Genomic DNA, 14,306 nt, shown 5'->3' with positions numbered 1-14,306 from the left:
CACGCTGCAATGTCCAAAGAAAGAATAGTAGCTTATCCTGCAATTGTGCTGGTCTCACGTCTTGCAGTTAACATGGATTTTGTGATCTAGCCTCATTTCTGTTTTTCAAAGTCTTTCAGAATACAGGCTTTGAACTGAGGAAAGGATTAGGAGTAGGGAGTGACTGTAGCTGTGTTCCCAAGGTAGCTAGAAAATATGCAGCCCTGAGTAAGAGATACTTAAAATCTTAATTTTTGCATGCATGAAACATCTGCACATCGACCATGAGATGTAACGTCATAAAGAAATGATAGGCCCACATATGCCTATACTTTACCTTAATGTATGCTGACCTTAAATTTTGCTCTTTCCTCTGTAGTAGAAAAACATATTTCTTGGTATGTAGCCTTTTGATTCATCTTTCTTCTGCTTTTCAGAGAAACTGTTGTCACTTCTACCAGAGTATGTTGTTCCTTATACTATCCATCTTCTAGCTCATGACCCAGATTATGTCAAAGTCCAGGACATTGAACAACTCAAGGACATTAAAGAGTAAGACTACTTTTAATAGTGTTTCTAGCGTTAAAACAATCTAACTTTATTCTAAGTGAAATTTTAATTCATTGTGGTACCCTGATAAACTGTCCAGTGCACATAACGATGACAGTTATTTCTGTAAAATGTTGTGAGAAATAGTATATATTCATTTTTAGTGCCCTCTGTTATCTTACAGAGGAACCTTCACCTTCTGCTTATCCTACCTTAATTTCTTCTTTTCTGAAGAATTTGTTTCCCAGAGTTAGACCGGTTCAAATCCATAATACTAGTAAAACCTAGCATAAACCACTTTCTCACATGTGCTTTTTAAAAGAATTTCTTTTGCATTTTTATTCATGAGGAGTACTGCATTTCTCCTTTAGGTGCCTGTGGTTCATACTGGAAATATTGATGGCTAAAAATGAAAACAACAGTCATGCATTTATCAGAAAAATGGTAGAAAATATCAAACAGACTAAGGATGCTCAAGGACCAGACGATCCAAAAATGAATGAAGTAGGTGATACTTTTTGATTGGAAACTGCATTTCATTCTGGCCTGCTTCTGGAAATGAGTTGCTTTTTTGTTTACAAACCAACTTTAAAATGTCTTTCAATAGAATTGTATGTGGGAGATGATACTGTCTATACTGTAATGATTATATTTATTGTAGTTTAGATGACAGTTATTTTCCTGTGCTTCAGTAGATCTTGCACACTTGCAGGGGAGTTGTAATAGTTTGCAGTCCTTTTGTTTCTGTCTCAGTAAGATTATTAAACGCTGACTTTATATATATTTAAACTGTAATTTTTACTGTTTAATTCATCCACTACAATGCTTTCTAATATTTGATTTTAAAAGTGCAAGAGTAAGCTTAGTATAGGAAGAAAAATACATGCATTAGATGTCTCCAATGTGTATTGTGTAGTGAATGTATCAAACCCTGATCTTGTTTTTGAGGTTTTTGCATCATTGTCAGTTTTCTGCTTTTCCCACAGAGATGAGAATTTTTTTTTTTTTTTTTTTTTTTTTTTTTTTTAGCTTTGTCTCTAAAACCATGGCATATACTATTATTAAGTGTAGAAAGATCATGAAAGCTAGCTCTCTTCAACTGCTGGGCCTACAGTGCTTTTGTCTTTTGCTCCTGCTGTATTTTAGTACCCTGCTGGGATATACTGTTTAAGATGCAGGCTAATGTTAAATGTTTAAGATGATTGCTTTTAAACAGTGAGTTCTTGTAGTTCTGTGCTCAAAAGATACTGTCTTTTGTCAAGATTTGCAATGAACTTCTAAAGTGTTACTTGTTTGGGTTTTTAAATTTTATTATTTACAGAAACTATACACAGTCTGTGATGTAGCAATGAATATCATTATGTCAAAGAGTACAACATACAGTTTGGAATCCCCTAAAGACCCTGTACTTCCAGCCAGATATTTTACTCAACCTGACAAGGTATACTTTGGCATTTAATTTTTCTTGAGATAAGTCTGTTTAAATCTTTGTTAGTTGTAATTCAGGGTTGGTTTTGTTTTGTTTTGTTTTGTTTTCAATAGTTCTTGTAACTTCAGACTTCTCCCTATTATAATGTAGTTGAAAATGTGTGTATGTATATGTTTTCATAAAGATTTATATATGCATACAGATTTCTCCCGCCCCCTGAGGTATTGTTGTTGAAGTTTAAAATTTCAAAAGCATAAACAATGTAAAGAAAATTTTTCAGTACTATGTCCAAAATGTATGTATCTTGTTCATTGATTATTGCTGTGATTTTTTTTTTTTTTTTTTTTTTTTTATTCACACACCCCTCCCTCCCAACCCCTTCCTCCTTTCTTTACAGAATTTCAGCAACACCAAAAATTATCTTCCTCCGGAAATGAAGTCTTTTTTCACTCCTGGAAAGGTATGTATGGTGTAGAGGTTTTAGGGGTTTTGGCGTTGTGTTTGCAAATTTGGCTTGGTTTTTGTTGTTGTTTGTTTGTTTTAAAGAAAACTTAGTAAATGAAACACTTGAATTTTAAGAAAATAGATTGTTTCTGCCCAAAGGGTTTATATACCAAAGGTAGGTAAACAGTTAGAGAGAGAGAGAGAGGTAGAAGGGAAAAACTGCTACTATCTGTGCTGTGTTGTGGTAATAATAGGCAAAGCCTGTTGTCTTTAAAAAGAGAGGCCAAAAAAACCCCACCCCATAATACCTGACAAGTTTGAAAAATGGTTAACCTTTTTTCTGCAGAAGACTAGAATATTGCATATGAAGTGACAGCTATGGAAAACTCTAATATAAATGATTTTTAAAATCACCAAAATTAATCTTTGGCAAAGGTGGATACCATTTTACAGTACCTTACAAGGTAACTGTCTGTTCTATGGTTATATTAATTTGTTCTTTATAAGCATGCATTGTATTGGATGGCAACGTTCGTTCTTCACTGAAACTAAGCCCAGGTACTCTTTAGAATAAAATTACAATCTAGTAAAGGAAAAGACAAATTGTGGTTTACATTTGGATTCACACGTCCTGTTCTAGATTACAGGAGAACATTCATTTGCTACCTTGCAAAAGAAATAAAAGCGGAGCATCTTCATTACCCTTAACTTTGCTAATGAAGCATTAGCTGTGAGCTAGTAACTTACTAATAGAGGAGGAATGCAAGTTAGGAAAAAATGCAAGATGTACAGGAGCATCTTTGATTAGAAGTTGAAAGCCAACATTTATTGGTTGGAATATATCATCACTGTATTGTGCATTTGAGTATTTGAACTTCATGGATTAGAGATTCACTTCTTACTGAAGACAAAAGTTTTTAAAAGGAAGTTGTGTCTCTTGCAATTTCTGATCAATAGTCCATATTAAGTTCTCCATGAACTTCTCCAACATGAGTCCTTCCCACGGGCTGCAGTTCTTCATGAACTGCTCCAGCGCGGGTCCCTTCCACGGGCTGCAGTCCTTCAGGCACAGACTGCTCCATCGTGGGCTTTCCCGTGGAGTCCCGGCCATCTTGGGGGGCATCCCCCTGCTCCAGCGTGGGCTCCTCTCTCCCCGGGCTGCAGGTGGAGATCTGCTCCCCCGCTCCCCTCCATGGGCTGGGGGGGGATAGCCTGCTGTCTCACCACGGGCTGCAGGGGCATCCCCTCCTCTGGCACACCTCCTCCCCTCCTTCCTCACTGACCTCGGTATCTGCAGAGGTGTTCCTCTCACATTCTAGTGTCCTCCTCTGCTGCAGGTTTCCCTTAAATACGTTCTCCCAGAGGCACTACCACTGTCACTGATGGGCTCGGCCTTGGCCAGAGGCAGGTCTGACTTGGAGCCGAGGAAGCTTCTAGAAGCTTCTCACAGGAGCCACCCCTGCCGTCCCTCCCCCACTACCAAAACCCCACCACACAAACCCAGAACAGGTGTATTTGACCACCAAAAATTTTCAGTTCTTCCACCATCATGAGAGCAATGTGAAATGAGAGTTGGTCTAGGGAGTCTTATTTTGGGGAATGGAAGACTAGCTTGAGTGGATGTTAGTGGGGTTGATAGAAGCAGGGAAGAGGATCTGAGGGCAGCAAGGCTTTGGATGTGGGTTCCGTGGTAAGGGAGGAGCTGTTACTACAGGCCCTGTTAGTCCCTCCTTGATAGGAAGTCTAGTCCGGTGTGAATTTGAACATCTCTGCTTTTGAGCTCTTTCAGTGTTTGCTTATTGATTAACATTAAGCTCTAAACTAATAGATGTAAATTCTTAAACTGGATTTTGTTCTCCAAGGTTTATTTTTGGAAAGGTTATGCTGTTTTTCTTGTACTCAGTGTAGAGTGAATCTTTGGTGTAAGTGTAAAATTTCCTCCGGCTATAAAAGTATAACCAGCACATCCATGGTGCATATCTCTGAAAAAGGAACACTCAAAGCTGCTATGATGTTGCATGTGATGATGATGCATGTTAAACTTCTTTTTAGCTGTCACTAACTTTAGACATAGATAGAATCTAGTATTGAAATAGAAGATGGATCATTCTAGATAATGAGAAATGTAGGGAATGGTCTTTAATTCAACATTTTTGTATGTGGGTGTTTGGCATAAAGGTGTATTCTGTTCAGGAGTAACTGAACGCTTTCAACTCTCTCAAAAGTTAGTAAGAGTTGGAGGTATTTGGCGTGTCTGAAAGATAATCCACTTAAATTAATAACCTGAAGCTCACCGGTGTCTGGAAGTTCTGGCACCTATTAAAAGCCTAACATTTTTAAACCTGTGCATGAAGTATCAGAATCTTCTCCACAGTATTTGATTTGGTGTTTTTTTTGTTGGTTTTTTTTTTGTTTTTTTTTTTTTGTTTGTTTTTTTTTTTTTTTTAGTTTATTACTTCTTTAGTACTTACATATCATGTCTCCTACTTCATTAATTTGTTAATGAATTTTTGTTGCATATGCATACATCAAATACTGTGTTCAGTGACAATGCTCTGCATGACAAGGGAAGTGAAAAGGAATCCTCCCCTTCTGGTATTATTCCTTTAATGTTAAGTTTTACTCAATACTTGAAAAGAGAGTATAAAATGTGAATTTCTGTCTTACATCCCTAGTATAGTTTTCAGTTTCCTAGATTTGTAATTTTGCTTTTATTTATACCCATATGGCATAGATACATAATTGTACCTTATGGGACCTTATGAGAAGAGAGGGATTCTCAGTAAAACTGAGAATTCATTCCCGGTTGAAATTAGTGTGGTTTGCCATTACAGCTAAGCTGGTTTAATGGCTTCTTTGCTGAAAGGGCTGTCCTACTGCTATTTCTGTTTTGCCAGTACAGATGCATATCTGATCCAAATGGTGAGCTGGTTCAGGTGGCTAGATCAGCAGAAAGCAAACTGCATAAAAAGTGCTGAAGTGGCTTACTGTAAGGTCAGGTGAGCACCCAGTGCTACCAGTGAGAAGAGGACAGACTATTGGGGTAGAGAGAAGAATGCTGGTTTTGATGGCAGCTAGCTCTTTTATTACACCTTAGTCAGCTTCGTTCTGGTGTCTTTTGTAACTTTCATATGAAAATGTTTATTGCTTTGTGTTAAAATTAAGATGTTGATTACAGAAAGTGAAATTTGTGAATTTTTTAAGCATAGTACATGTACATGTTAACAATATCTAAATGTGTAGCTTAAAATAAAGGAAATATATTTTTGGTTTCAGCCCAAAGCAGCCAATGTTCTTGGAGCAGTTAATAAGCCTCTTTCGTCAGCAGGCAAGCAGTCTCAATCCAAATCTTCACGAATGGAAACTGTAAGCAATGCCAGCAGCAGTTCAAATCCAAGCTCTCCAGGAAGGATCAAAGGGAGGTTGGTAGACAACAAAGGAGCTTTGATATTTCAAGTCTTTGTAATGGAAACTTTGAATATTTCTATAATGTTTTCTAAGTGAGAAACAGAATTTTATTATCTTATTTTGAAGTAAAGTTATAGTACCACATTGGTGTGACTGAAACCATGAATTTGGCTTTCTAACCCCAGAAATAAATTTACTTTAAAAAAAAAAAAAACCCCAAAACAAAACCAGAATCAAATCACATCCAGAGTTGGCTATAGGAGGGAAGGAGAGCCTTATATATGGTGGGTGGGGGTTTTTTTTATATATATATATATATAAAAAACTATATATATAACTATATATATATATATATATATAACTCCTCCATGTATATACGTATGTACACACGTGTATATATAGAGGTGTGTGTACATACATACATCTGCAGTTCCAAGGAACCTTGTGGCCTGCTGTAATGTTAACAACACATCATAGACAGTGAGGGCTGGTAGGCCATTGTGGTGATCTCACATGACTTCCTCCTCTATAAATTTGTCCTGCACTTCAGACTTTGCAGATAAACTTTTTTGGATTTTAGATTCCTTCTGTGATGGAGAGGGGAATGTACTGTAATGCTACATAAGTTGCCTTCTAGTTATGTGTCTTTAAAAATTATAGCTTATTTTGTTTCAATTTTTTAGGTTATTCACCGGTTACTGTATCTTCTTCTGTTCATTTTTTAACTGAAAGTCACATTATCATTAATTTTTTTCACAGACATTTAGAGATTGCATAGCACCCACTATTCATATTTTCTCATATTACTTCAAGACTCTGAGGAAATGTTATGTTTGGAAATAAGACTTCTTATTTGGTATTTCTGTGACTATTTAATATACAATACAAATTTTAAATGTAGTGCAGTGTTTTACAAGAAATATTTCTCAATTCCATTGAAAGTCCACAGGAAGGCTTATTTCTTACAAGTCATGCAGGTTCACATGCTGAAATACATTATTGGCCAAAGACAGGTTGGAATCCAGATTCTTATCTATATCCAGTGAAACGAATCTGAGACCAATACTGTTCTACATCCAATTCATTTAAAAAAATGCTGCACTCACAGCCTAACATATTCTGTCATCTTCATGATCTCCCCCGTTCGCCTGAGTTAAACTGGTTAGTGTTTTGAGTGGAGATACCAAAGAACAAAGTCCTTTAGAAGCGATGGTTATGATTCAGTGTGCATGGTATTTCTCATTCAGTCTGACTGAATATACAGAGGCAAGCTCACATCTGTTAAGGCTATGTATAAAAACTGAGCTTCCGATTATGTCACTGTTACTACAGATTTTATACTTGTAGGAGTGAGAACGTCTTTCTCAGTCTGTGCAGTGCCTGCTTTTCATTTCAGCACATAGCGTATTTCTTTTCATTAAAAAAACCTGCACTGTTGTTCAAAAATATTGCTTCTATGTACCCCAGGGCAGATGAAACAAAATTACTTGTGTATTGGCTTTTGTATATTAGCTTCTATCTGTGGGTCTCAGTGTTTTACTTATGCAGGTGGTATTATTGTCCACATTTACATATGTAGAAACTGAAATAAAAATGAAATTGCTGCCCTAAATAACAACAGAAAGCTTGAGGGATGAACTGGTCTCTGAAATCTAAATCTGCTGTTTTATTGCCTAAACCTCACCATAGGAAAGTGTGCATGCTTTGGCTGGTCTTTCTGTGGGGATCTTTGACTGGTATATGAAAGTGTATGCAAATGTGTACAAATGCACAGATCCCTTGAAACTCAGTAAGGCTCTTCTGTTTCAAAAAGCTGCTTATCTTTCCCAGTGAAAAAAGAAAATTCAGCTTGGCTTAATGATTGACACCTTTGTCCTGAGACTTAGATGTTCTGGCTTGTAATATGTGGTGGCTATAGTAGCCAGAGTGAAAGGTTCTTTCTGCCAGATTGTTCATGGTTTAGGAATAGACTTCTTCTGAAGATTGTTGTTCTTTATATATATATATATTTTTTTTTTTTTAATGATTGTACATTGTATTACAATAACGAGGAGAATAAATGTTTATTCATTCTAGGCTTGACAGTACTGAAATGGACCACAGTGAAAATGAAGAATTCACACTGGCTTCGCCCTTACCAGGGAAGAAAACTGACAAAAGGGACGACTCTGATCTTGTAAGGGTGAGCTGTTTGGTTGCATTGCAGATGTTTCATTTTAAGTCACCAGGACTTTAAAATAAAAATTAATGTGGTTGTACCACATTAATGGTGGTACCACATTTCTTGATATCATTCAAGAAAATATGCGGAAACATGAAACTGAGTTAATGTTGTAAACTACTGGAAATGTTTTTAGAGTTGGATATGAAAATACAATGAAAAAAAAGGTTCAGTTTGTCTGTTTTTCACGTGTACATTATATTACTGTTGCATCCTTCTGACAGCTCCTGTAAGCTTTCAGGATTACCAGTTATGATTTGTACGATATTGGTAATATTGACAGGGGTAGATACTGCTAGAGCTAGGTTGACGAGAATTAATCCATGATTTGTCTCGTTCTTAGGATTTGTTGATGAAGTGTTTGGGACACTGTTCAAGTTGATAGCTTCCTTGCACTTCTGTTCCCCAATATACAGTAGAGATTTTTTTGTATGTGTTCTTGATGTTTACTTGAAATACAGCTTTGGAAGAATTAATTGGATTAGTTTGATAACTATACTGAAGTTTTGGAGGAGCAGTTTAACCTGTCTGAAATTTCAGATTGCCTTCTGAGGTTGTAAAAGTCTGTATCGTACGTGGTGTCTTGCTTGTAGCTAGCAAAGTGATAATACCTCATTACAGTGTTGATAGATTATAATTCTTGCCTTTTTTTGTACTGTCCCATCATTGGTGCTAAGGCATGTTCTCCTTTTTCAGCCAGATGTGTTTTCCTTTCAACAGCTGTAAGGAATAGCAACTGTGTGTTCTCTGGTTATCTAGAATACCAAGAGGACATCATGATTTGACATTGGATTTAGAAGTGCAAGGAAGAGTTATCTGAATAGCCATAGGGATTCTGTTTTCTTGCGTGCAACTTGTACTGCAGTGAAGGCAGGAAAATGGTTGGTTCTGAAAGCCAGCTATCACAAGTAGAATTTGCAGCATGATTTTAAAGCTGTCTGATTATGTGTAATGTCGTCTTCAACAGGCTTTTAGGGCAGAGTGAGCTAGCTAACTGATACTTACAGACAAATACAGTTCAGCAGGATGTAAAATAGTCTTAAAGATTAACAAGCATATTGCCTATGCTGTTAGACAAACAAACTGTTCTGTGAGAACAGTGAACACCAAGGGGTAGCAGAATGGTGTCGTTGCTATGCTCTTTTACAGTGTCAGGATCGTTCAGGAGAAATTACGTGCATCTCTATCTCAGAAGTTTTAGTGAATGACTGCTAACCAAGGCCTTTGAGAGTTGTAGGCCTTTGAAAGTGGTAGCCTTGTCCTTACTAATTCTTACTGATGGATTTATGTATTTCTGTAGATCAGTAGTGCTAAAGGTTCCTAATGAGGATATAAAAAATTATTTAGACTCTCACTCAGATGTAGTGCTTTAATACGTTAATGAAATTATAAACAGGCTAAATATTGTCTCAAGCAGTATTTACACCTGTATCAGAATACAGAAAAATAAACCACCAAAGAAAAATTATAACTGTATTGTAATTCTAAGAGCAGTTCAAATAATAAGGATTTCACATACCACTAGTAAATTTCTGCTCTTTGTGCCTTAATAACAGTTAGCAGTCTGTAAATTTTGCAGTATTTGGGATATACATGAAAAAGTAATAATACAAACAAGATCAGATTTGTTACAATTGGATTTTCTAGAATGCATTAAGGATGTCCTATATCGGATGTCACTGCTGCTTTATTTCTTTTGACTGTCTCTGACACGTCTTTATTCTCCCATTAAGTCAGTCTGTTGCATTTTTCTAGGTTGTTTGGGACATAAGCTACTGACTAGTAAAAATGTCCTGAATTTTTGCTTGTCTTGAAGTGTAAATAACCATCTTATACCATGATACTGTGTGGGAAAAGCAAACTGGCTTATAAGAAAACCAGAAAAATCAGAAATCTCTTGTTTAAACAAACAAACAAACAAAACAAAACAAACCCCACAAAACAACAACAAAACCCACAAACAAACAAACAAAAACCCCCACCACTTCTGATGCTTCCTGTATTGATGTGTTACCAGCTGTAAACCTGGAAAAGTCTGAGAGTCCAAACAGCTGCTGGCATGCAATTCATGTTTAGCAGCATTAGGTTGAATTGGTAACTGACAAAGCTAAGGGATAAAGCAAATACAGTTCAGTATTTTTAGTACTTTTGAGGGCATTTGTATTTCACTTTGAATATGCAAGCAAGCTGCTTAGGGTCATTGATTCAGATCTCATTTTTGGTTTTTTTGGAGCTGGGGAGCAGATTAGAGCTAGCATTAACTGCGAAGCAGAATGTTAGTTGGGGAGCAGAAAGTCCATGTTTTGAAGATGTCACTATTCAGTATATTTGACCAGATTACATCACAGAGTAACACATTGGTTCTAAGGCTGTGGGACAATTATTAACCTGAGTGTGAAACTCTACTTTGAAACTTGGCTACAACTACTTACCTCGTAAAAGCAGCTGCAATGACAGATGCGCAGAGTCACTGCAAAAGCAAATAGAACAGGGAATAATGAGGATGTCACTGATCTAGATCAATAGTTTTGTCACTTAAGTTATGAACTGGCAGGAGATGTCATCATTGTTCAGACATTTTCCTTATTTTCTTCTAGTGTAATTCTTTGTCCTTCTACTTTTTTTCCTCATGCCCTTTCCAGCTTTTCTTTCTGCTTTTCTTGACCAGGGTTTATGGATAAAGTGGAGACATGTATTTGTAAGCTGACTTCAATCTTATGTCACAACGGAGATGTGAAGGAAAAAAACCCCATTCAATCTGGTTTTAAGTGGCATAACTGTCGTTATGTAGATTAAATTGAGATGTGGCAAATTCTAATAAATGAATATTTGTATGTGTTGAAATACAGTAAAGTTAGTTTGAATAAACATTGGTATGAAACTGTGATATACTGTAAGTTGCAATAGTCGTGATTCCCATGAAATGGTAGGTGGGTAAATACCCATCACCCCACCAGGGGTAGGGGCTGGTTGAAGCGATCCTTCTGGCCCTAATAGCTGTTTATTGAAATCATTGTACTGTTTGTGGCTCTTTACTGTGTACTTTACAGAACTAGAGCATGGAGAGGTGAAAGCATAGTTTCTGTTCTAAAAGCATACGATTCAGAAATGGTTCTACCTTTCTTGATATGCTAAAGGGAAGAGATGCCATCCAGAGGGGCCTTGGCAGGCTTGAGGAGCGGGCCCATGTGAACCTCATGAGGTTCAACAAAGGCCAAGTGCAAGGTCCTGCACCTGGCTCAGGGCACTCCTCAGTATCAATACAGTAGATGAAGGGGTTGAGAGCAGCCCTGCTGGGAACAGGACACTGGTGGATGAAAAATTGGACCTGAACCAGCAATGTGCACTCGTAGCCCAGAAAGCCCATCGTATCCTGGGCTGCATCAAAAGAAGCATTGCCAGCAGGTCAAGCGAGGTGGTTCTGCCCCCTCTACTCTGCTCTAGTGAGATCCTGCCTGGAGTACTGCTTCCAGCTCTGGGGTCCCCATCACAAGACAGACATGGAGCTGTTCGAGCAGGTCCAGAAGAGGACCATGAAAATGGCCAGAGGGTTGGAACACCTCTCCTATGAAGAAAGGCTGAGAGAGCTGGGGTTGTTCAGCCTGGAGGAGAGAAGGCTCTGGGGAGACCTTATTGTGGCCTTTCAATATATGAAGGGGGCTCATAAGAAAGACAGAGAAAGACTTTACCAGGGCCTGCAAGTGACAGGACAAGGGGCAATGGTTTTAAACTGAAAGAGGTTAAGTTCAGATTGGGCATAATGAAGAAATTTTTTACAGTGAGGATGGTAGGATACTGGCACAGATTGCCCAGAGAAGTTGTGGATGTGCCATCATTGGAGGTGTGCAAGGCCAGGTTGGATGGGGCTTTGAGCAACCTGATCTAGTGGAAGATGTCCCTGCCCACAGCAGGGTGTTTGGAAGGAGATGATCTTTAGAGGTCTCTTCTGACTCAAACTATTTTATGATTCTTTTAAGGGTTGGGTGGGGTTTTTTGCTGCACAGAGCAAATGTTGAGTCTTAGTACAGCTCTGACAGCCATGCTTTGGCAGCTACCACTAATTCCTGTGCTTCCTTCTACAATTATGAATTCAGGTTGCCCACTGTCTTCTGTATTCGTGCCTGGCCACTGCCAGCATGAGAGCCAGGCATAAGCACCCTGAAGCTCACAACAGAACTGAAGCCACAAGTTGACAATTCCCATCCTTTATATCTTTATATTTTTCTATTGGTAAAAATGCAGTTACGGATGTTCTAGCCAGTTGTGTTTGACACAGCTGAGGACACAAATGAGGAAGACCTTACACACTTCAGTGTTTTAACAGCTCACCTTTGAAATAATCTTTTTCTCTTCTCTGGCATTTTATATGTATGTATGTGTTTATACTTTTGTAAATGTATTTGAAATGGATATGGTAGACAATCTTGGTAGACAACTTGTGTAACTTGAAGACTCTGTCTTGTTGGGGGAAGTTTCTGTAGCTTTTGCGTAGGTGACGGTTTAATATGGCAGTTTAATTTTTTAATTTAAAGATGTAATCTTACCTTTTCAGTCAGAGATGGAGAAGCCTAGAGGAAGGAAGAAAGCAGCTATCACAGATTCAGAAGAGAAACTAAGCATAGATGACCTGAATAAACTGGGTCAAGAGCAGAAACTTAGAGGTAGTCAACGGGGAAGGAAGAGACCTGCAGTTGTTTCAGAATCTGATGAAACACAATGGCAAGAGGAAAAACGGCTAAAAGAAGATGTCATAGAAAGTGAGGATGAACAGAACAGTCCACCAAAGAAAGGGAGAAGAGGACGCCCTCCCAAAGCAAATAATGGGGGAACACCAAAGGAAGAACCAGTAGCAAAGTCATCAAAAAGGAGCAAAAAAAAACAACCACCAGCAGCTGCAGCAGAAGAGGAGGAGGAGGAGGAAGAAAGGCAAACTGAAAACATTGAACAAAAACCAAAAGGCAGGCAAAATAGAACACCGAAAAGAACACAGCAGAGGTAAGTCTGTCGTCTTGTAAGCTGCATCTTTTTTATCCTTGGACATTAGTTATAATTTGATACTTTGCAATTTGGGTCTTCCTCAAAACAGAGCAGAACCATCTGAAACTAGTACAGTTGAATCAGCACAGTCTACGCCACAGAAAAGACGAGGAAGGCCATCAAAAACACCACCATCACAGCAAAAAAAAGTGTAAGTGGTGAATATTTTCTGAATTTGTGTTTAGTGAAAATTAAAAATATGCCTCTGTGCCCCCAAACAATCATTTGCTGAAAATATTTCAGAATACTTTAATTGACAGTTAAGAAAATAAATTGCCATTGTTATTTCTAAAATGTTTTTCCTAGCTGCTTCTCCTAGAGCATCTCAAACCAGAGCAAGAGGCTACAAGTAAGTTTAATGTGCTCAGGTAGCATATACGTAGCTTTGCTCTTCTAGGAGAAAAGTCAATAAAGCACATGAGGGCCTTGAAGATAGGGCTTTATTAGGACTTCAGGGAGCGAAAAATGCTCCCATTTGTTTTGGATGGGGAGGAAGAATCAAATTGTTACTGTGGTGATACAGTATTGTGGAGAATTAACCTTATTCTGATTCTCCTTAAATTAATGTTCACTTACGTTCTAATTTGTGGCTTTCTTATTATCCACTTGATTCATTTCCAAATGAATAAAATGTGCTACAATCTGTGAAGGATAGCAGCTCTTGAAAATTCTGAGGCGTATTAAGCTCCAAAATAAAGGTAAACTCTGTGGCTAGCTTCATTTTCTTGTGCCTACTGTAGGAAACTACAGGTATCTCTACGTTTTCTGTACATGTATGTGCAATATATGTAAAGCAGAGGTGTACAAGCGGACAGGACTTATTTGCCCACTGGTATCAAACTGTGCCTCATGGAACAGATTTGTAAGATACTTTTCCAGAACCTGGTGATAAATTCCTTAGGGCGCTACTTACACACATCTTCGGTCTGGCATTTGGTATTACTCTGTTGTTTTTCTAGTTTCTGGGCTTAGTTAGCATCATGTTGATCTTCCTCTGGCAGTTTAATGTACCAATTTGCCTGCCCCTGGAGATCTTCTGTACCGGAGATCTTTGCCTGAACAAGCTTGTACCCTCAATTTAAATTCTAGTTTAACACCGGATCACATGTTCTGGCATTTTGCACACACAATATCCCGACCTTTGCAGTGTTCTGTTTCCCTACCTCAGGTCAGACCTCTCCCGCTCCTTTACTCTGTAACCAGAAACACAGGTCCCACCACTGTCTTGGTTACTAGAGA

The 14,306-nt window shown here is 38.0% G+C and overlaps 1 protein-coding gene across 5 annotated transcripts in view; it reads left to right on the top strand.

Annotated features, from left to right (window-relative positions):
* Nucleotides 1-14,306, top strand: part of PDS5B (PDS5 cohesin associated factor B) — a 132,651-nt gene that overhangs the window by 97,525 nt on the left and 20,820 nt on the right. For 2 of the 5 annotated variants that reach the window (XM_030042544.2, XM_041118486.1), the window contains 8 exons: nucleotides 417-531; nucleotides 900-1,032; nucleotides 1,850-1,969; nucleotides 2,355-2,417; nucleotides 5,678-5,823; nucleotides 7,886-7,991; nucleotides 12,583-13,025; nucleotides 13,117-13,218. In XM_030042544.2, the coding sequence (XP_029898404.1) occupies nucleotides 417-531; nucleotides 900-1,032; nucleotides 1,850-1,969; nucleotides 2,355-2,417; nucleotides 5,678-5,823; nucleotides 7,886-7,991; nucleotides 12,583-13,025; nucleotides 13,117-13,218 (1,228 nt within the window). The remainder of the gene's footprint in view (nucleotides 1-416; nucleotides 532-899; nucleotides 1,033-1,849; nucleotides 1,970-2,354; nucleotides 2,418-5,677; nucleotides 5,824-7,885; nucleotides 7,992-12,582; nucleotides 13,026-13,116; nucleotides 13,219-14,306) is intronic. The other 3 variants (XM_030042545.2, XM_030042548.2, XM_030042547.2) reach the window with 3 other exon arrangements.

This window comes from Aquila chrysaetos, chromosome 19, assembly GCF_900496995.4.
Source record: "Aquila chrysaetos chrysaetos chromosome 19, bAquChr1.4, whole genome shotgun sequence".
In the NCBI taxonomy this organism is placed as follows: domain Eukaryota; kingdom Metazoa; phylum Chordata; class Aves; order Accipitriformes; family Accipitridae; genus Aquila; species Aquila chrysaetos.
Note: the sequence above shows the minus strand (reverse complement) of the source record. Positions and strands in the feature narration are given on the sequence as shown.